Below are 23,762 nucleotides of genomic sequence, written 5' to 3'. Positions count from 1 at the left end.
GTACGACTGGCATGTAGTATAGAGGCCAGGGATGTTGCTAAATATCCTACAATGCACAGGACAGCTCCCCACAACAAACAGTTATCCTGCCCACGATGTCAACAGTGCCAAGACTGAGAAACCCTGTCCTAACTGACACTTCTTATTTTTCCTCTCATGTACAGAAGTCTTTTGGGGTCAGCATGATAGGGCACTAGGTCATCTAGCATAGATCTCTGGGTAGCAATCCAGAAGGAATCACATTCTGGATAAGGATTTTGATCAAAATAAACATTTTGATGCAAACAAAGTATAGAAAACATAAAACACATACAATAAGAAAGCTAATCAGAATATTTGTCCCACAATTGATATTTATGATTTTTCTTAGCAATCATCATGTTTTTAACTACCTCTAAATCACCAAGAAATATCAAATGGTGAGTGTATAGTTTTATTCTTGGTTGTATTTATTGTCTCTCAAAACTTTAATTATATTCATTAGGAATATAAATAACTCTTAAACATTAAAATAACCAAAACTCTTCAGTTATAAATGCTTCTTTTTTAGAAAATGGGTCTTTGGCTTTACAACCACTTATATCATCCCTATGACATGAAAAAAATGGATTGCAACATTAATATGGGCCAGAGTCAGGAAAAAGACATACCAAACTGCTAACATTAGCTATCTCTGGGGAGGCAGGGCAATGAAGAAGAAACCACTTCTGTTTACATTTGTATAATTGTTTTAAAAGCAGCAGGTGTGTAGGTAATTTTTTTTTTCATTTTTAAGTATTTTCCTTAGAATTTTTAAAATGAAATACTAGGAAAAATGGAATTTCTTTTTTACCTTACATTCCATAGACAATATCATGAAAATCAGTTTCTATTGTTTCAGACCCTGGTCCTTACTACAGGAGCAAAAACTTGGGGAGAGTATTTCTGTCCTGTGTTTTATGTCAGAGTCCAGATTGTTTCCACTCATCCCCATTGACTAAAACTTTTATAGTTCTTGAAATTAGATTGGAAGAGAAGTTTAAGTTAGAGGACTTCTCCGCAGAGAGGTCTAAAATAATACATTCAACTTCTTTTTCTCTTTTCACTTTAAGGCTGTTTTCACAACTCAACAAGATAGAAAAATAAGACATTGATTTGGCTGTCTTCCCCACTCTGCCGCTTTGAGAAGGGGTGGAAACACAAGGGCTGTGCTCTTATTAGAAAGAAATGCCCATGGCATCCCAGTGAGGAGCCTTTGGCAGTAGCAAAGTTGAAGGAGTGGAGAACGGGCCCCAGCCTGCAGCCAGGGCCCCTCCATATAACTTTGGGTCAGTTGGGGTCACAGAAAGAGACAGAAGTGTACTCAGACATAATTCTGGATAATGTATTTATAAATGGACTTATCTCAATTATCTATTCACCGCATAGTAAACCACCCCAAAATTCAATGGCTTGAAACAACAACCATTCTTATTTTGCTGTGGGTTGCCTGGGTGGTTCTTCTGCGGGCCTCACCTGGGCAGCTTCATTCGGCTGATGGCTAAGCTGATGGGTCTGCTGGGGCCGGGCTGAGCTGAGTTGCTAGTGTGCTCTCTCCATGGTCTGTTATCCCAGGCTGCCTTACAGCCTGGTTGTTTCAGGTTCCCCAAGAGTGAGAAGGGAAGATGCAAGGTCTTGAGGTCCTGCAACATCATTTCTTCTACTTTCTATTGGTCAAAACCAGCCCAGGTTCAGGGGTATAGGGGTGGAAAGCAGGGAAGTAGATTCTGCTTCTTGATGGGAGGAACTACAAAGAATGCAAAAGAATTAGGGGAACCAGCTGAGGGTGTGGAGGGTACCAGATGACGAGCAACAGTCAGAAGCCATGAGCATCCTAGGCCTGAAGGGACAGAGGAACCAGGAATGTTACCAGAGCCCTGTGAATGCTGCCCCGTCAGGGAAGAGGCTGCTCTGCGGGAGCTGGAGCTCAGATGGAAGAACTGCCAGAACCCCGGTGCTGAACAGGGATCGGAACAGTGGTCTCTCCACCCTGTGGTCATGTGTCAGCACATCCATTGGTCGCATATGAATGAAAGCCAGGGGTCAAGGCAGCCAGGGGTGTCCCCCATGAAGTTTAGCTTCCCAGGACACAGAACAGGATGGAGAATGGGTCCAGTGGGGGAAATGAGAAGTAACCAGATCAATCATATTAACTTACCTGGTAGAAACACAGGGGTCTTTTTTCCTTTTAGTCCAAATATATTTCCAGTATTGAATCCCCTGTTCAATCCCAAATACTATTTGAAAGTTTCGAGAGCAGAACACATACCACCTTCCACAGCAGCTCTTTCGTCTTTGAACCATTGTGACTACAGAAAGTTCTTTATATTCAGACAAATTCTTCCTTCATGGAGCTTGCCCTGCTGGCTTTCATTTTATTTCCTTGGGATAACAAGAGAACATATGTATGCTCCGTCCTAAGCTACCCCTTCAAATACTTGAAAATAGCTATGGCACATGCCCTGAATCTTTTCTCTACGTGAAACATCATCAATTAATTCAATATTTGTTCATGGGACAGTTTCAGATGTCTTCGGCAATCTGGCTTTTTCCTCCAAACACATGTTAGTTTGACAATTACTCCAAACCAACTCAGTACTCGGGTGTGATCTGACCAAGTGAAGTGGACGTTTACCTTCCTTCTTCTAGAAGTTCCACTTCTACCTAAGATCTGAGTTTGTTTTAGAAAGGCCACCTCACACCGTGGCTCTCTACGCCTCTTTTCCCACCACTTATGGGATCCATGTTAAGGTTTACTAGAATTCCAAGATATTTGTTGAATGAAGAATGAATAAATGAAGGCATGGATAGCTGGCTAAATGGATGGATTAATGGATCCATGGAGTGGTGGATGAATAAGTGTGAATCCAAGAAAGGCATCACTTTGCTTGTCCTGTTCAGAGACTTTAATATCGACAAGGAAGAAGAATGAAGAAATGAAAATGTCATTCCTTTTCCAAGAGATTGGAAAACACTGAAGTGAAGAACACATGTTTAAAAATGAAGTTAAAATAATAAGAACAAATCTTTGGAAATATAGCACTTCACTAAATCCAATCAAAGCTGTTACCCATCTTTTCATTTCTAATGAATTCTAACCAGCAACAGACTCACATTGATAAATGCCTTTAGATATACAAATTTTTAGACAAAAAATATCAATTTGCTCTGTACATGTGAAAACCTTGAGAAATCTGGTAAAAATAGATGTTTTATCCATTGAATCAAAACACAAAACTAAATCTACTTTTAAGAGACACACAAATCCCTGTGCTTGGTATGATGCGTATATCCAGGAAGAATTGATCAAATGGAAACATATCATGTCTTTCATTTTCTTCTTTCAGATTTAGAAAAGAAGATCCAAGATTTGAATCTAAGTAGACAAGAAAAAGCTGATCAACTGAAACAATTAGAAGATCAAGTTGTTGCCATTAAAAATGAAATTGTCGAACAAGAAAATAAATATGCTACCTGCTACAGTTAAGCAGAGTGAAAACACAAAGATTATGACTTTGTTTCTGGGTTCTGATGCCCAAAGTTGAGGAGCTGCACTGAACTTGTGAAATACCCATGGTCCGCCTCTCCCACCTTCCCTTCCCCACTCCTCTCCTTGCTACACAGCTGCTCTGTGCGGCTGGAGGGGGAAACTGGGCCAGCAAAATGCCACTTCAATGCCCCTTTATAACAGAGAAGGGGAAGTAAAGAGATTGTCTGTGGTTTCAGAAACCTTTCCTCTTGCCTTGCTTTCTCTTTCATAACTTAAAAATAATTGGTCACATATGGAAAGTAAAGGTTTACACAAGTACTATATTTAGGAATGATCACTTCAGTCAAGTGAACCTAAATGCTAACTAAATATCTCAAATACTAGGAAGGAATATGGAATACATGTGGACGGCCTGCACTAGATTGTCCTATATTTTATATTTATTTGGATTTGCTTTTATTTGTAAAACTATTATTCTCTTTGGGATAAAATGCATACAATTAAAAATGTAACTTGCTTTCACATCTGTTTTCTTGTATGCTCATTCTCTCAACTAGAGGATTCTGTTTTCTGCAAATGACATTGAAACAGTATTCACATTCACTTGGTAAGGGGGGAAAAAGAAGGAAGGATGAAGGGAGGAAGGGAGGAAGGAAGAAAGGAAAGAAGAAAGGAAATAAGGAAAAAAGGGTAAAGGAAAGGAGAGGAGAAAGGAAAGAAAGAGAAGAAAAGAAAGAAGAAAGTATTCACAAAGATAATTATCGAACTACTATTCATAATTTGCAGGCATTTTTGCTATAAAATCTACTTATTTTTAAAAGACTAGCAATCATGTTCTTATTGTTTAGTACAAAAGATAGATTGTCTCACTTCAGAATGAGTGATTTTACATCAGCTTTTTTTGCACATGTGATTTATAATAGAGCGCATTGCTTCTGTTTGCGAAAGCTGTCTTTCAGAGGGATTATTTTAAGAAATAATATACATCAACATTGATGTATGAAAGAGGAAGACCAGCTGGAGCTTTTCTATTAAGGACTGGCTCATAAAAAATGGATTTAAAAATTCAACAAAAGGGCTTTAGGATTACACATAAATAGAAAAATTCTTAAAAATCTAGGCCATTAAAGAAAATTGTGGGATTTATTTCCCAAGAGATCCTGAAGAATGGAAGGAAACTTTCCTATAGGAAGGGCCACCCCAGAAATCTCTCTTGAAGTATACAATTGTAACATTCCACACATGCAGCATTGACATTTGCAAACCTCTACCAATGAACTGTGCATAAAATGATCCAGAGAGTCAAAAAATACAGCCTTCACAAAGTCTAAGTTCTTTACTCCAATGCTGAGAGTGGAACACACTCCAGCTTCCCCATCAGGGACTGACTTTCAACTCTGTACAAATGATACACAATATTACACGCGTGCTTTTTGTTTGCAATAGCAATATTCAATTGTTCTTTTTTTCAGTGATCAGAGACTATGCAAGTAGTAGGCCAGGGGGTGTGGAAAGAGTTTTTATCTGCTGACTGGGAGGACTAACTGGCTGTTGAGTTCTGGAGAGGCAGAAAAATCCCAGCAATTAGAAAAGCACACTTATCTGGGAAATCAAGTGAAAAGGCAAGATAAACTCATCATCTCAGGAGACCCCCAGGCATTGTAGTTTGATGAGGTTAAAAAGTATGTGATGTACTTTGGAAAGATTTCAATTATATATGGTTGTGCTTTCTAAACTTAATAAGCTTTAGTTATCTAAAAAAAAAAAAAAAGTACATATGTGAAAAATCTCATGTAGCACCCAGCAAAATGAAAGCACATCCACTCTGTCTGCCAGGGAAACAAACCCAAAGTCTCATCACTTGAGCGCACCGTTACAGTCCTGCCTGGATAGAGTGCAACTTATAATCAAACTGCACTACCACCAAACACCAAGTATAGGATAGTGGGGGAAGGAAGGGAGATAAAAAGGAAATGAAATATATTTGATAATTAAAAATATAAATACGGACAAAACATAGCATATTGAGAAACAGACGGAGGCTGCAGACTTCATTTCTGTCACTCCTCAGGAGGCTGTTGCTGAGATTTATGGTCTCTCTTTACTACTCTGTCCGTGTTCCCTCTGCGTCAACAAGCAGCTCTTCACCAGGTAGGGTGACCCACGCCTTTTTTCTAGAGGATTCTGAGCCTTTGCAGGTCCTGCGTACTTGGGGGTAGAGTGCGCTTACATCTTTCCCTGGACATGGCAGTGCAAGGATTTTCGAGGTCCCAGGCACACCCCTCCCTGCCACCACTGAGCACCAGCAGCTCCATTTCCCTGTAAGAGTCAGGATCGATTACACCAGCCAAAATTACACCCCCTCCTTTTTTGGCTGTTTATCCTTTAGCTGGAGGATCCTGAACTAGCTGGGTATTAGTATGTATTCCAGTTCAATGGAACAACCGTTGTGTCATCTAGTGAAAACATACTTCCTTAGAGACCAGAGCCCAAAGTCACAGGTATGGAAAGTAAAATTTTGCCGGCGAGTTATCTGGATATAATCATGAGCAGTGTCGTATGTATTTCCACTCTTGGTTTCAGATCCACGCATTGTGCCTGCAGGATGTTCCATCATCTTTCATTGTAGAAGGCACAGCTCTGCCTCCCAGCTAAGAAAGAGGATTTGATGTGAGTAGCCAAAAAACAAAAAAAGAATCAAAGTATGTAAAGCACCTATACATACATAGTCAATGATAATATGATTAGATGATACCTTTTAGTTCTTTATATGAAATATTTACATGCATCAACCTATGTACGTTTTCTTTACCTCTATTACATTGTCCTACTAGATCTATAATTTGAACTGACTGGAAATCACATCTACCCAACACTGGGAGATCTGATAAGGTGTGTGAGGGACCAACGTGGCGAAGTTGACATGGAAGGTGAGCATCTCAGAGCAGGGCAGGAGTCGGGGGCAGGAGTAAGACAGTCAAAGTTTGAACCTCAGAGGCCACATAAAACCATCTGGAACCCAGCTAGTCACGTCGGAAAATCAATATAAAGGTCAGGAAACAAGTCACCATGAGGTAGCTGGCATGGCCCATTTAAGCAGACAATTCTATTTTTTCTCCCAGATTAGAAGCCAATTGCAGGTGAAGGGTAGCTCAGAGCCAGTAGGTGAAAACAATTAGGAAAAACACCAATGCGGCACAATGAAGTAAAGGAAATCCTAAGGCAAATCCTGGCAAAAATGCATGAGCCTTTTGGGGGACAGGCTGGAAACTGCTGTCCAATATCCATTCTACCCCTTCTTCCTTTGGGAACTAGAACTCCTCCATGTTGTAAGGCACATACTGCCTGCCTAGGACTGTAGTTCAACCTCCCTTGCAGTTCAATATGACTATGTGACTAAATTCTGGCTAACGGATATGAGCGTAAGTATTTGTGTGCAACTTCCAGGGACCTTAAAAGGAAGCTGTTTGTCCTCTATGGTTGGTAGAATAATGGCCCCCAAAAGACATCCACGTCCTAATCTTCAGGACTTGTGACTATGTTATGTTATATGGCAAAGGGAAATTAAGTTTACAGATGGAATTAAGGTAGCAATCAGCTGACCTTGAGAAGGGGAGAGTATGCTGGTTTATCCAGGTGGACCCAGTATAATCAAGAGGATCCATAAAAACGGAAAGGGGCAGGAGCCAGAGAGATGGCAGCCTGGGCAGACTTGGCCTGATGTTGGCTTTGAAGGTAGAGGAGGCCATGAGCCAAGAAAGGTAAGTGGCCCCTAGAAGCTGGGAAAAGCAAAGAAAGGGATTCTCCCCTAGGGCCTCCAGAAAGCAACGTAGCATGCCCAGTGAGGCCTGCATCGGAACTTTAACCTGCAGAGCTGTGAGATAAACTTGTGTCATTTTAAGCCACTAAGTTTGTGGTAATTTGTTACAGCAGCAATAGGAAACTAAGACACCCTCCATTTGTGTTTGGCTTTTTTCCTCTTCAGTTAGGCTGGAATATGGTGAGCCAGCTATAACCACGTAGACGAGGGTAATACTAGTGAAACAAGACGGAAGAAACATAGGTCCCTGGCTGACTGGACCAGTCAGGGTCCCAGCAGGAAACGGGACACAGCTGGGGCAGTTTAGTTAAGGGGGCTATTTCCAAAGATGTGAGCAGAGTGGGGGAAAGCCATAAAGGATACTGCAGCATCCCAGAGCTGGCACCAGGCAGGGGTCATCGCCACCCTTGGCCCGAGGAGTAAGGTGAGAGCATGACAGCTGAAAGTCGAAGACAGACTATGCAGGAGGGCCACTTAGCAGAAGCTGCAATCTTTGGGCGAGGGATACAGCCAGCGTGACAGCCCTGACATCACTCTCCTCCCCGCACAATCTCTTACTGATGCCTCTCGTTGGCTAAACCTTCAGACTGGGTCGATGTTTCCATGTTAATCAGCCTCGAAAGGCATAGAGAAGGGGGCAGTATTAATAGATACGGAAAGGCCCAGTGCCCTTGTGGGTTAGAGCTGTGTGTGCCTGGCTCCCTTGGACTACCTACCAGCTTAAACCTGAAAGAAAAGTGCACCTCTCACTTAAGTCCCTGTGACTTCGATCTCTCTCAAAACAGCTGAACCAATATCCTCACTGATATCTTTGGGGTACTAGAGGACCCCAAACTGCTATAACAGACCCCTCTGCCCTGCAGCATGGAGACAGTGGACCAAGGATCAAGTGATAAATGCAAAGCCTGGCTTGTCCCCCACATGACCTTAGGCGGTTCACAGCCTGCCTGAATCTCATGTCCTCATTTCCTTCAGCTGTAAAATGCTAATAAATATACCTGGTCCACCTCCCAGGGTTATGAGCTGATTCCGGTGAAAGGGCTTTGAGAAGAGTTATGAAGTATTACAGAAATCCTTCAAGACATTATTACATCGTGAAAGTTACACCCGCATCCCCTCTGAGCCATCGTTCCTGTGGTACCAGATCCCTTAAAATCCTGCTTGCTCTCTCAGCAAACCTAAGCTTTCCCCAAACCCCTGAAGGCTTCTCTCTAGCCTAACTCAAAGCCCTTTCTCTGAAGTTCTAGCTTATATTGCCAGTGGCTGGTGAACTTACGCACCTTATCTAACCAGATAGTAAGCTCCATGAGGACGCAGAGCATGCGTTCAGACACTGTTATGTTCTTTATACAACTTAGCACAGTGTGGAGCACACTAAATACTTGTTCACTTATATATTAGTTCCATAAATTGACTCCAAATTGATACAAGCCAGGCAGTCCTCAGAGCATCACTAAATTAAAATTTTTTCAACTGTGATATGAAACCCATTTACCATATGGGTTAGCCCCTTTAAAAATGTAGTTGAGAACAAACCTTTACCTCGATATTTAGAGAAAAAATGTCAAATGGGAATGGAATATATGCAAAAGACAAAAAAAAAAACAAACCCTTTTCCCCATCTCTCGCACTCTCAACTAACACTCTATAGCAACCATTAAAAATCCTCTCCTAGGCCAGGCGCAGTGGCTCTCGCCTGTAATCCTAGCACTCTGGGGGGCCAAGGTGGAAGGACTGCTTGAGGTCAGGAGTTTGAGACCAGCCTGAGCAAGAGCAAGACTGTGCTTCTACCCAAAATGAAAAGGAAAAGCTAGCTGAGTGTGGTGGCATGTGCCTATAGTCCCAACTACTCGGGAGGCAGAGGCAGGAATATCCCTTGAGCCTAGGAGTTTGAAGCTGCAGTGAGCTATGATCACACCACTGCATGCTAGCCCTGGCAACAGAGCAAGACGCTCCAAAAAATAAAAGAAAAAATCCTCTCCCCTCTTGGAAACTCCTCCACCTAACACTCCCCCAAACCAAGCTCACAACTCTTCATTCTCTGGCTTCCTTCTCTCTCGCCTCAAATCCAGTCTCTTCCCTTTGCACTTTGTTGCTCTCCCTCTTCCCCTGCCATATATGTTTGAGTTTGCAAGACTGTTGCTATTTTCCAAGTCTCCTGGCTATAAATTAGGGTGAGTCGCTCCTGATGAAAGTCAGGGCCGCAGACAGGCAACAGCTACACTTCCCACGCAGCGCTCACTGAGCCAAAGAGAAGGATATTGCTTCCGTTCAGTTAGACTTCGTCTAGGAAAATTGATTGCATTAAGTAGCTAAGCCAAAAAATTAAAGGACACTTGAAAGCATATATAAATATAAAGGTTTATATGTACTTATATGGGCTAACACAAAATTTACATAAATGCAAATATATGTAGGCTTCTCCACAGACGTAGCCATTAAACAAATTAGTCTAATCGAACCCTCCTGTGTGCGCACCCCACACATACATACCCAACCCTCTTCCTTCCCTTGTCCTTCCCCCAAAACAAGCTTAAATAGAACATTTTTTCAGTCCCCTTATGATTCTAACCAGAATTCTTTCCCAGCCCTGATGCTGGTGCTTTAGAGAAGTGAAGAATTTTAGAACTTTGGTGACCAAAGATCTTACAGGTTTTTTTCACTTATAAGCTTTAAGGCTTCTGGCAACAGACCTACCTTCTTACAATTTGCCAGAAGACAGTCCCTGTTCTGTTCTTTCATGGTTCCTGCGCTCAGCCCTCTGGTTCTTCTCTTGCCTTGGAAGACAGCAAGAGAAAAAAAAGGGTTTTTTTTTTCCTCCTGCAAAATAAAGCAGCCTAAGCAGGAATTTTCTTAATACCTGCTCGTCCATCAGCACTGAGCTTTGCTTTCTGGGGAATGATTTGAACCTACATATAACTTTCAGCTTTACTCATTAAATGCTAAAAAGTGGCCACTCTAGAAGGCTTCTATCTCCCTGACAACTGCCTCTGATTCAGCCTGCCCAACTGCACAAGCTTTCAGTGCACAAAGCAAGCTTCCCACAACATGTATTAAACATTTTAATCAGAATGTGCAGAGTGTTTGAGCAGGGATATAAGGTATTTTCATAGCCCCATGAATTCTGTGACTGTAACAGTCAAGTGTCTAGGATGCATAGCAGTACCTGACAGGGTCCCACACACAGGCGAAGTTCCCTTTGATGACAAACACCAAAGGCTGGGGGCGGGTGGTGGTGGGAGGTTGGCTGCGTTTTATCTTCCATTCACTAGGTGGCAACGGCTTGTGCTGTATTCAAAGCCCTCTCCAGCCTTCCCAACATGGCACCAAGAATTAAAATCTAACCTTTAGTTCTGTTACTTCCTTACAGTGAAGACTTTGAAATATTTAGCCTACAAAATATTCAGTTAAAAAAAAAACTGAAAATCTACCAGCTGGAATTTATTCCCTCTAATGTATTACCTGATGGGAAAAGATACAGTAACTATGTCAGGAAAGTACTAGATATAGCTGGGCAAATTTTTTTGAGAAACCCTAGATGCAGGCATGAGCTCTCACATGATTTTCTCCTAGAAAATGATTTTCTCCTAGAGAGATTTTCTCTCATTCAGGAAAGAGGTTTAAGAAACTCTAAAATGCAAGAGATTTGAAAAATTCCCTAGTCCTTCTGTCCCCAAGCCCCAAGCCGAGGACAGGGCCACAGAGCTCCTCCGCCGCCCCCCACCTCCAGTCCATAGAAAAATTGTCTCCTATGAAACCGGTCTCTGGTGCCAAAAAGGATAGGGACCGCTGCCCTAGTCCCATCCCCTTATTTTCTGAAGACTAAGGTTAACTTAGCCAGGGCCACACAGCTGGTTGGCAGAAATGCCAGGGCAAGTGTGATAGGAAATATACCCTGGGTCAATGCTCGCTCTATTGCACTCTTTCAAGACAACTTTTTAAACTGGTATTAGGCTCTAGTAAATGGTCCACCAAATACAGTGAACCATTTTCTTAAAATAACCAATTTCTTTACATAAATGACCTATAAACTAAATATTTTGGACATGTGAAACATTTCACAGGAAATAATTCTGCTTGAAAGAAAACAAAGTAGCTAGCCAAATAGAAATACTTTCTTTGAAATGTTATTGCATACAAATGTATAATCTTTTGGGACTAGTGTGTCTTTTGAGAATAGCCAACTAAGCAAACATACAGTTGTGGCTATTAAGTACATTCCATAGAATTATTTTAAGAGTCCTCAAAATCTTCCATGCTGTTTTTGAACTAGGGCTACGCAAGTAAATAACAAAGTAAGCCAAATTATAGATATTAAGCTCTATGTTACAAAATGTATTTATTCAACAAAATTCATTTTTCTATATAGGAAAACAAAAAATATAACTACTAGAAGAATTACTTGGTCGGGAACACTAGTTCTATACAACATACAACTAATTCCTAGGACTTTGTAATAACCCAAATGGAAATCCTGACTAGTACCTCTGTTAAAGTGAATATCTAGTTTAACTCAAAACTTTCTCTTGATTCTCAGTTTATTGACCCAATTAAAGATATAACTTATTGTGAACTTTCTAGAAAGGATTAGAAATAGAAGTTAAATGGAGCCTACAAATCTAACAGCCAGACCAGTGTTTGAGAATTCCAAAGATTCGTACCATGGGAAGAAGCTCAAAGCTTGGAAAGCTGTATAAACATTTCCATATCTAAAGATTAACACTTGGATCTCTATGACATCTAGGTTTAGCTTTGTGTTGGACATATTGCAGTATGACTCAGGCAAAATATGAATGGAAAAGATCAAATATTCAAGATTAAGAGAAAAACTGCTTTTACTTAGAAACAAAGTAACACTTTTTATAATACAAGTCATTATAAAAATCAATCTATTTAGATAGGACTGATTTAAAGGATAATTTTTTCCTTCTTAAAAATCTCAGTTCTATAATTCTTCAGACCGCCATCATAGTCTATACAGCAGATATATTAAAATGAGTATAATTTTTTCCTTAAACTCGATTTCCTTTCAACCCATGGGGAGTGCAATTCTAATGAACAAGCAGTTTGAAAGATTTAAACATTTACATAAGCACATTTCCCTGTAAGGAAAAAAAACTCTGCACTCTGAACAAAGCTTACCATATTTTGATTGGAACATTAGGAGCAAAGGAAGTGGTTAACAAAAATTAATCACGGCTACTATATTGCATTTGAACCCAAACAGACATAACACTTCCTACTCAACTCAAACTCCGGTTTCTATAAAGTACCTGCATATTTTATGGAATATCACCAAGCTTGATTTATGTTTTTCAGTTTTATAGGGCCAAAAGACGCTTTCTTGAGAATACAAACATTGCTCAATCTCACTGCAGAGGCTATTAAAGTAAACCACTTCTAAATGGAAAAGGTCCTTTTTGAAAATACATCCACAGGAAACTCTTAATTTTGAAATGTTTTATCAGAACATTAGGGCTATACATGTTCATTGTAGAAAAAAATCAAAATATTTTAGGCTATATAGATGATTCCTAGGTGGCCCCTTTTATCCCTCAAGAATTGTATACATACGATATACATACTTTTTTGTAATTGGAACCTGCTTCTCCTCCCCCACACACTTACAGAAATAGGTTCCATCGTTTTAGGCAAACATTTGCTATTGTATTACACGGGTCCAGCATAGTTATTTTAACTAATCTATTGATGGTCATTTGGATTATTTCCAGTTTTTCTATTATAAACAATATTATAAACATCTTTATATGTATATTTGGCATGTTTTCCCAACCAAAATCAAAGTTTTATATATATAAAATTTTAATATATATTTCAGATTTCCCTCCAGAAAGGTATAATTTTACCTTACCAATAATCATTTATGCTAGTGTCCTCATGAGCCTCACTACAGATGAGGTGACTAAGACTTGGGGACTTTGACTTAACATGATATCATCACCACCTTGAGCCTCTGGCATGATTGTGGTCATGCAATCACTTCTTGGTAGTCTTCATGGTAGATCATACTCTTGTTATAGTACAGAGAAGGTCACTGAATAAGTTTCTGTGGAATTAATATTTTATTAATACTTCATGTATCTAAATCATAGCAAACCGCTCACTTTTCTGTATTTCCCTCTGAATAAAGTGAAACATGCTATATGCTTTTTGAAGTACTAATGTGTATTGCCTATGACTCATTCTTGGCTACAGAATTATCTGTGAATAATTCCTCCCCAGAAAGCACAATGGGCATAGGCCCAGGCATTTATTCTTTTGTCCCTGAATGCTCTTGGCAAGTATCCGAGGAGCCCCTGCCAGGTGCCAGCTCTGTGCTCAGTGCTGGGGAAACTAAGATGTTCTCAAGGCACTTGCAATGTAGTGCATAAGAAAAATATATACATACACTAACCATCGATTTGATGAATACTCACCGCACACCTACAACATGTTCTGCACTGTGCTAATGCTGGGGACACAACAGTGAGTATAAGGGGTGGGCTGCCTGGCCTCATGGCACATCCATTCTAGACCAATCTAGAAAGACCCTCTCCAGTAGGCATATGTCCAAGAATTGTGCCTGGGAAGCAGGGTTGAGAGGGTTCCACATGTGACATGCTATCAGAGCTGGGCTTTGAACATAAGTGAAAGCTGGCTTGACAGGGAAGGAGAAGGCATTCCAGATAGAAGGAACTGTAGGAGCCAAAAAACTGGGTCTGGGTTTTGCGACTGTGAATATATCGAGGGTGGGAGGGGGAGGCTGATAGGCAGAGAATGCAGAGACAAAGGAGATTATGTAGGGGCCAGATTTCAAAGAGCCTGTATGCTGATGAATGCATCTGAACTTTGTTCTTGTTTCACAGATAAGGAAACTGAGGCATACAGAGGTGATGTGATTTACCATGGTTCCACTTTAAGAGCTTGTGTTGTTTAGTAAATCCATTAGTGACTATGAATAAATAGTGAATTTTAATTCCATAGACCTTTGAATTTGTATTTCAAAGAAAGAACCTAGACTTAATTAACATTTATTGCCCACTCTCTTCAAAGTATAACAAATATTTATACTTCAGAATAGATTTTTGGTTAGAATTACTGTTTTTAATTATACCAGTTATAGAAAAATATTATACATTCTCCTTGTTTTTTTAAAAGGTACATCAAGAGTCCCCTTTAACCCCCACCTCATATACAGTCCCCATATCCTCCCCTAAAGTACCTACTGTTATCATTTGCTATGCCTCCTTCTAGAACTTTATCATTTACGTGTGTTTATATAAATGCGTGTTTATAGAAATAGAAAATTATGTTCTTCCATCATCTTAAACTCTAACCCTTCTGTATTTTACCAATAGCATATACACTTGAGATAACCCTGGTCTTCTCTAAATGGGGACTATATACCACTAGTACACTACAGTGCTTGGCACATAATAGGTGCTCAAGAATTGCTTGCTAAAGAATGAAAGTTATGTTGCTGATAAGGCTTAAGGTAGATAGGTGGAGCTGCCAAAGTCAAAGGTCAACCAAGTAATGGTGACTATCCCTACCTAGATTAAAAAGTCCTTTGGGTAGATGACTGGATTGGCAGGCCCTTATTTCATTATTTCCAAATAGAAATCATTTAGTCCTAGAGTCTCACTAGACTGGAGGCTAATATCAGCATGTCATTAGCCATTCTGGAGAGAACAAACACATCCTACAACATCTTTGCCTGGCAAACAGCCCGATATCTGAAACAGCACTAATCCTGGAGTGAGACCTAGTGCTGACTTGTTTCTGATGTGATAAAAACGCAGCACTCAGCTCTGGGTGGGCTGGCCTTCATAAATCTGATTAGCAGCCTGGGTAGCAACAAGCGCAGCTGCTGTGGTGAAATAAATGCTCTCTTTCCAGAAGAGCAGGCTTTTTCTTTTAGAGGAACTGTGGTTGTAGAGTTAATTCATCTAGAAGGCCAAGGGCATCACGGTTGGGGAGAGGCAGCAAGACCACTGCTACTTGAGAGAGAGGAGATGGCTTTTACTAGCATTTCCATCACTTCTGAAATGGACTCATGGCAAAGATCCATGTCTTCCCGGGGCAAAAATACTGGATTGGGAATTAGCATCCAGTCTCAGTTCAAGCCATGAATAACAGTAATGGAGTGTTTAACTTGCTAATTAAATCCAGTTTCCTGGATCACCCTAGGTAATAATTAACAACCCAGAACTATGAAACGGTACAATCTACTCTCTTACTACAAACCTATCACTTTGAGCCTCTGGTACAAACATATTGCCTGAACCTTAATAGGTTCAAAATATAAGTTAAACAAGCACCTTTTCATTCAATAAGCACCTCCTAAGTACCAACTATATGCCAAGCCCAGAAGTAGGAACTCATGGGGCGGGGGGACTTCAGGGGCTTACCAAGAGCTGGACTTGACCTTTCAAATAGAGAAAGAATCTGGATTTTATTTATTTATTTTTTTTTAAAAAAAAGCAGAGTTAAGTCCCAGGTGTGGTGGCTCACACCTGTAATCCTAACACTCTGGGAGGCTGAGGCAGGTGGATCATTTGAGCTCAGGAGTTCGAGACCAGCCTGAGCAAGAGCGAGACCCCATCTCTACTAAAAATAGAAAAAAAATTAGCTGGACAACTAAAAATATATAGAAAAAATTAGCCGGGCATGGTGGCACATGCCTGTAGTCCCAGCTACTTGGGAGGCTGAGGCAGGATGAGCTTGAGCCCAGGAGTTTGAGGTTGCTGTGAGCTAGGCTGACACCACGGCACTTTAGCCCGGGCAACAGAGTGAGACCCTGTCTCAAAAAAAAAAAAAAAAAAAAAAGGCAGAGTTAAGGAAGACTAAAAAACATTGTAATAAAATCCTTTATTCTCCTGGCTTTTACTGAATTTCAGCATCCTTACAAAGCTGGGGTTACTAAGCACCATCAGCTATAATAAAATTTTAAAATACAATTTTAGGTGGATTGCTGTAAGATGAATTGAGTTTTAATTAAGAAAAGTTTGTCTCAGATTTAACAAGTATCAACCACTGAGTGTCAGCTGCCTATTCAATTTGACATCAGTGTTTTTCAATAAATAGGGTGATTCACTCATGAGTGAAGGTAAAGATATAATATGCCAGAAAAATGAAGCTTGAGTTCATGACTAGTATTCAAGTGTTAAAGTGTTTAATTGACTATATTTAAGTTAATCCTGCTATGAATCTGATAAAAGAGCTGTCCCTAGGCTCCCTAGCCCTTCCTCAGACATTAATCTCTCTCCTACTCATTTTTAAAGAGCCAGATTAGCAACCTGGTGCTAAAATCCATAAACAAAGAATAAATAGTGAACTGAAAAAACTTGCCCCAGTTAGGCATTCCTGTTAAATATAGATTAGAACTTCAAAAAAGAGTTTGAAATTTATGGGCATAGATGAGTAGAAATAAAATGCCACCCTATCTTCCATCGGGCCTTGAAGCTACCTTCTTGGGAGGCGAAATGCTTTGAATATGCAGTCTTGCAGGAAGGCTGTAAAAGCCTGAACGAGGCTTTCTTGTGCCTATTTTAGTGACTATCTTAAAACATTCAAATATAGATTTGGATACTGTCATTTGTAACATCTTTTTTGAGACATTTAAGAATAGGCAGATGACTATTTTTTAAAACAGTGTTGATCAAGACCTCCCTGCTTCCATCAATATAAACTAGATTATGTTGCAGTTAAAAAAAAAAAGCCTCCTAATTGTCAGGCTAAAGACAACAAAGGTTTATATCTCATGCTACCTTTCTAGAAAAATTTATTGGCTCAGGTAACATGTGCTGACTTCAGGCACAGCTGGACTAAGATACTCCATGGTCAACTGGGCATGGTGTCTCATGTCCGTAATCCTAGCACTCTGGGAGACTGAGATGGGAGGATCACTTGAGGTCAGGAGTTCTACCAGCCTGAGCAAGAGTTAAGACCCCGTTTTTACTAAAAAATAGAAAAAACTAGCTGGGTGTGGTGGCGTGTGCCTATGGTCCCAGCTACTCGGGAGGTTGAGGCAGGGCGATCATTTGAACCCAGAAGTTTAAGTTGCTGTGAGCTGGACTGACGCCATGACACTCTAGCTTGGGCAACAGAGCAAGACTCTGTTTCAATAAATAAGTAAGTAAGAAAGATACTCCACGGTAGTCCTCAAGGACCCATCCTTCTGCTTCCCTCGGTTTTGCTTTTATTATGTGTTGGCTCCAATCTCAAGCAGCTTCTCCCAGTTCCAGGTTGACATCACATAATTCCAAGTCCAGGGGGAAAGAGAGGGGTTTTTTTTTTCCCAGGAATTCCAACAGAAATCCCAAAGTCACCCTAACTGGAAAATCTGAGTTGCGTCCTCCTCTCTGAACCAATCACTGGGAAGAGGGAGACCGAGATGCAGACAATAGCCTGGCGCTCATGGAGAGATTGGCCTCATCCAAATCATGTGGGCTGCAAATGTGAGATGACCAGTCCCTCTAGGAAAATCCAAGTGATATTTCCAGATGAGGGGAGAATGGACGTTTAACACAAGCCCAAATAAGTTTCTATTAGTATTATATGGCCCGGGACTTGAAATGCCTTGACTCCCTGCCAGATTCAGGCCCTGATGGTTTCCATATTATAAAGGGTAGCAGTAATGACCTCTGTGTTCCCTTACCAGTTATAAAGAAAGGTTATTCAATTTCATTTATTCATCCAAGTAGATATTGAGTGTCTATAATATATTAGAAACTCTGCCACCTGATGGAAATGCAAAGTCTAATAAAATACAGTCTCTGCCCTCAAAGAGCTCCTGGAGGCAAGGACATTAAAACAAAACTACAATTTACTGTCCTATATACTAAACAAGGGGTGTGTACAAAGGACTATATGACATTTGTCCTAAATTTTACTGGTCATTGAAATTACCTTTCTAGATGAATCCTGAATCTCTCAGGGTACACTGAAATCTAATTTTCAAAACAGCAAAAGTCTAGCATTTTTCATTAGAACAATGTTATGTAAACAGTTTCAGGACCTAAAGATCAAAGTCTAGAATGTAATGTCCTTGTTGTTTTACTGTCAATCAGGATTTAAAATGAGACCCATAAGTGGCAGTCTGGAACTGTGTGAAAGTGAAAGTGACCTTGAAAATGGTTCTTGTTTTTTTAAATGAAAATAATAAATGACTTAGGGAGACAACTGTCACACATTCTTTGAGACGGAACAGCCAACAATTTGCAATCCCATCTGTCTTTCAAAACGCTGCAGAACTCTCCAGGAAAGATGGCCTTACGCCGAAACAGGTAGTGCCAGGTAGGGACAAGAGGGCTGTGTCATCACGCAGAATGCAGCCCTGGACAGGCTTACAGACAAAAGACATTCATTCCTCCTGAACTGGCAACATTTTTAGAAACCAGAGGAAACTGTATGAAATATAATAGATAAGAAGAATTTGTTCATGAGTGAAATTTGGAAGTATTCCTAAAATAAACTCAAGTCAAGTGGTAGTATTTCTTTTTCTCCTTGACTAGAGATTCATATTAAGGTAGAAAGAAAGTGGGCATTTAAGATTTAAGGATGTTTTTAAAACATGGAGACTAGTCTTTATTTATGGTCATTCAAGAAACATTGAGCACCTGTGATGTGCCTCATGTGCTAGACAATGTTAATGCAAAAATGAACGTTACACAATACTTGTCTGTTTATTGGGGGAGATAAGGACATAAACAAATAGTTATGGCATTATGTCATATATGCTGTAACAGGCTTTTACAAGGTGCTGGAGGAAAGGCTCACATAGAAAGTCATGTTTAAGTGGAGTCTTCAAAGATGCATAGTAGTTCACTAAATTGACAAGGTCAAGGAGGGCCCATGTAGCAGAGAGAAAGTCATGAAGATATAAAGTGTGTCATGTATGGGGAAAGAGCAGAGGGAAGCCATTGAAGGTTTTCGAACAAGGGAATGACAAGATCAAGGTTTTGCCTCTGACAAATCCTTCTGAGAAGCTTAGACTGGAGAGGGGAGAGTCTGGAAGTAGGAACACCAGCCAGGGGGCTACTGCAGGCATTGAGCCAGACGTGAGGAGAGGCTGAATAGCAGGGCAGGGCAATGAGGTTGGAGCAAGGGGACATGATGGCTAGTTACTATGAAAACAGAAACGGCAGGACCTGGTGATAGGGGAGGAGGTGAATGTCCATGATTCCCAGGCTGGGCTGGCTTCATGGGCATGAGACGTGTGCAGTTGCACAGCCACCTCACCCTACCCCCACCCGGGGAGTCCCACTTGAGATTTGGGGCATGCTCTGTCATTGTCTTCACATCACTGATAGAAGGGCTCTACATTTGTGTCCTGCTAATTATGTAGCCAATCTTATTCCCAGGTTTCTCTCTTGAGCTAAGGGTTGGATCATGGTGCCAATAATTGAAATGGGAAACAGAAGAAAGAACATATTTTGTTCTATGAGGGGTAAATGGAGAGATGAGCTTAGTTTTTCAAAACATGAATTTCATAGGTCATCAAAGTAGGATATTCAATGGCCTGTTAGAAATTGGATGTAAATTTCAAGCAAGGTACAAGCCAGAGATACAGACCGGGGTGGGGGCACCAAGACCAAGTGGTGGAGCCCATGGATGTGGGTGACAACGTGAAGAGGGAAAAGACAATGACAATCCTTTAGAGCACCAATGTTTATGGCATCAGAAGGGCAAGGGACATGGTAGAGGGGCAAAATCCTGTGGGAAAATCTTGGAATTGTGTCCTAGAAGCCAAGGAGAGGGGAGTCTCAAGGAGGACGTGATCATCTGACACTTATGCCACAAAGAGATTCAAATAAGATCACAGGAGGGAAATGTCCTTTGCATCTGGCAGTTAGAAAGTCAGTGGCAATTATCAAGAACAACAGCGAAGATGGAAGCCATAGTGCAACGGGGAGAGGGAGAGACTGAGAGAAAGCAGAGAATGTGAGTGCAAACCATCCTTGCAAGAACCTGTGCTAGAAGTCAAGGGAGGAAAGGAATAAAGTAGAGGGTGTGTAGGATAAAGGCGAGATGTGTTTTGTTTTTACTTGGGAGGAAATCAAGCAGGTTTGTATGTGAGGGCATTGGTCATAGGAGATGACAGCAGGGTACACTTCTAGGAGAGAAGTACAAAAGATAAGGATGGGAATGGAGGTAGATAAACTCACAGATGGAGTTGTCAGAAGGTGAGTGTTACACACACTCCCCCCGCCCCCAACACACACAGGCAAATTGTTAAAAAACCTAATTCTCTCAGTAGCGTTCAATTTGCCACTGAGAGTGAGGTGAGCAGGAGAGCAGGCAGGCTCTTGAACGGTACCGAAGGTGAATGACGCCAACCAGATATACAAGTGGCAAGGAGGGCTCAGCTGCGGTGAGAGCAGAGGCCAGTCTCCAGAAAGAGCAAGAGCTGGAAGACGCTTGCAATTTGTGTGGATGAAAACCTGTAACGTGAAACTTTGGCCCAGGGTATCAAAAGCTCAGTAAGGAGAAAAGAGATTTGCCTTTTAACATTTTTCTTTCAGTTAAGCTCTGAAGACTCTCCATTGCAATACTAGACCGTCACAGCAGCACAGGCTTTCCTCGGTGCGCTCAGCGCTGCCCAGGGCAACTGCTGATTTGGTGAATCATTAATGCCTCATCAACACCTGGGGTTCCTGCCGCCCTCAGATGCGTGGACGTTTACAAACTCGTGGGGCAGCTTACTCTGTGGTCTAATGATTAAACGTCCCTGGGCCCTATTTCTTTGCAGCTAAGTTAAAAACTGACCAGCTAGCACTTACACCCTTCTCCCTGAGGTGACTGGAAAACAAGCAAAGTCTCCTGACCGAGCTAACTATGCTCCCCTCATTCCGGGCACATTCGCCCAGAGCACGACTAAAGAAAACTCCAGCTTGCCTTCATCCATTGCTAAGTGCGGCTGAATTGGGCTAATTCACAGAAAGGGTGGTGGGATCCCGTCATCGACCTCTTCCAATCCCCAGAAGATGGCGAACTCCCGTTCAACCGGCCAGGTCACACGCTGTGCTGTTAGAGACCCTGGTTAGAGGCCCTCTCCGCACCTCACCATTTGCATCCTGTGGAGAAGTGCGCTCATGAGAGCTCCAGCTCGGTGGCTCCACCTTCCACGGGAGGTGGCAAAGGGAGTCACTCACAATAGTGTCATTCGAGAAATTACCCGAATAAAAGCCATCGTCTGGATTCAGGTAGGAAGTAGATTTTTAAAAAAACAACTGGATGGCTAATTCAATGCCGAGACCACCTGGGTAGCCAGGACTATAGGTAGGTCCGGAATAAATGTGTGAGCAAAGAATTCGTAGTGACCAGCAGTTTCCCTCCTTCGTAGGAAGGCGCTGCACGTGTCGCGCTCATCCCAAGCTCTTCGGTACTGGGGGCCAGGAGGCGGGGCTCCCTTTCTATAGAACAAACGCGACAGGTCGACCCTCTTTCTAAAGGGTTAACGCGCCCTCCCCGAGCGCTCCGAGCGCGAGTTTGTAGCCCGGAGCACCTTTTGGTGACTCACTGCTTACGAATGTAAATGCACGAGTCCACGGTAGGTCCCGACCAGCCCCCCTGGCTTGACGATCTCAACTCCTACCTGGGAGGCCAGCCCCAGCGCATCCCGCCCCCCGCGCGCCGCTCTCTGGACGCGCGCCCCGTGGCGGACCCGCGGCCACTCCGCACCTGGAAGAGCCGAGACCCGGCAGAAACCGCAGACGCGGCCTTAAAACAAAAGAGGCGCCCCTGGGGGTGGGACCTGGACCTCACCCCCTCCCCGCCAAGTTGCCGCCGCCCGCCCCCTCGGCCCCCGCGCTCCGTGTGCGCATGAGCAGAGGCGCCTCCCTCGGTTCCTCCCAAGGCTAAACTTTCTAATTCCCTTCTTTGGGCTCGGGGGCTGCCAGGAGCGCGGAGAGCGCTCGCCTCGCCGGGTGAGAGAACAAAGTGGCTGCGCGATTTTTTCCTCTCCCCAGCCCATCCCCCGCTTCCGTGGGAACGGCAGGAAATGAAAGGGCCCCTCTCCTCTCTCTGAACATTTGCCTTTTTTCTTTCCACCTCTCCAGAAAGGAAGACAGGAAGAAAGGGCAGGCGGCTCGGCGGGCGTCTTCTCCCCTTCCTCTGCTGCGTCCCCTTGGCTGCAGGGAACGGCCATGGGGCTGCTCCAGGTGTTCGCTTTCAGTTTCTTAGGTAATTCCGAGGAAACGGTGGGCGGAGGAGGACGGACTGGGGCATGGGGGATGAAAACCCCAAAGGCGCTGGCCCCTCCTTCCAGGGAGTCTGGGGATTCCGGAGAGGGACTGGTTAGACATGACGCCCCTGGGATTAAACGCCACCGCCCTTGCCTCGGCGGTGGCTGGAGACGGCGCGCGCGGAGCGCCGCGGACCCGCAGCCCCTGGGCTCTGCGCCCAGAGCTCTGGCTCCTGCTGGTCCCGCGGCCGCGGCTCGGAGCTTTGCACCCTGGGCTCTTTCACCCCGGGGACCCCACCGCGGAAGGCAGGCTCCCTGGGGTGGCCCTCCGTGGAGGGCTCCCTAAGAACCCATTGCCCAGGAAAGTGCCCGAGCCGAGCGCAGGCTTCGTCCTGGGAACAGATTGGGAACATGTGGCTTTAATCAACTACCGCTGTTTGTCTCCTGATGGCACCAGAAACAGCTGGACCCGGAGCTTCCCTGGAACGGGGAAGCCTTGAAGCCACTCTAGAGCCGCAGGGACTGTCCAAGGAAGGGCCCCTTGCTCGGGGAAGCGGCGTGCACCGCGCGTGCACACAGATTTCCACGCGCACACGCGCACTCTCACACCGAGGATGCGCGGGCTGCCGCGTGCACGCGGGTTCACACGCGCGTGGGTGTGCGGCGTTTGGGGGCCGGCCTCCCTGCACCCGGCTCCAGGCACGTCGAAGTGGCCGGTCTACACATTCGCCTTTTGTGGGGGGAGCCCGAGCAGATCAGGGTGGGCGCGAGAGTTGGTGGGTTTCCTGGGAGGGATGCTCTCGGCTGCTGAACAAACCTGGTGACCTATCTGGGACTCTCCGCATCCTTCTCTCTTCTGCGTCTCTGCTTTCCCGGCTTCTCCTTTGCTTACCTCTCCATTGTATCTTTTCTGTGCATTCTGCTTTCTTCTGTCCCTGCTTGTTCCTTTTGCTCCGTCCCCACTCCCTGCCTGTGCCCTCCCTCCCCCCATATACCCTGTCACCTGCCCTTCCCGCAGCCCTGTGCGGAGCCCGTGTGAGGGCTCAAGAACCGGAGTTCAGTTACGGCTGCGCCGAAGGCAGCTGCTACCCAGCCACCGGCGACCTTCTCATCGGCCGAGCACAGAGGCTTTCGGTGACCTCGACGTGCGGGCTGCACAAGCCCGAGCCCTACTGTATCGTCAGCCACCTACAGGTGAGGGTGGAGAGCTGGGTTCAGGCTCTGCTAGCGCCTCCTTCAGTCCAGAC

General features: G+C 43.2%; 2 protein-coding genes across 2 annotated transcripts in view; both read left to right on the top strand.

Annotated features, from left to right (window-relative positions):
* LAMB4 (laminin, beta 4) overlaps positions 1-3,583 on the top strand; it is a 99,489-nt gene extending 95,906 nt beyond the window's left edge. The window contains exon 32 of the mRNA XM_012650298.1: positions 3,366-3,583. Coding sequence (XP_012505752.1) covers positions 3,366-3,505 — 140 coding nt within the window. The 3' untranslated portion in view covers positions 3,506-3,583. The remainder of the gene's footprint in view (positions 1-3,365) is intronic.
* Positions 3,584-22,377: 18,794 nt separating this feature from the next.
* Positions 22,378-23,762, top strand: part of LAMB1 (laminin, beta 1) — a 68,802-nt gene continuing 67,417 nt past the window's right edge. The window contains exons 1-2 of the mRNA XM_012650327.1: positions 22,378-22,514; positions 23,534-23,709. Of these exons, the coding sequence (XP_012505781.1) occupies positions 22,478-22,514; positions 23,534-23,709 (213 nt within the window). The 5' untranslated portion in view covers positions 22,378-22,477. The remainder of the gene's footprint in view (positions 22,515-23,533; positions 23,710-23,762) is intronic.

Source organism: Propithecus coquereli, unplaced genomic scaffold, assembly GCF_000956105.1.
Source record: "Propithecus coquereli isolate 6110/MARCELLA unplaced genomic scaffold, Pcoq_1.0 Scaffold32, whole genome shotgun sequence".
Classification (NCBI taxonomy): domain Eukaryota; kingdom Metazoa; phylum Chordata; class Mammalia; order Primates; family Indriidae; genus Propithecus; species Propithecus coquereli.
Note: the sequence above shows the minus strand (reverse complement) of the source record. Positions and strands in the feature narration are given on the sequence as shown.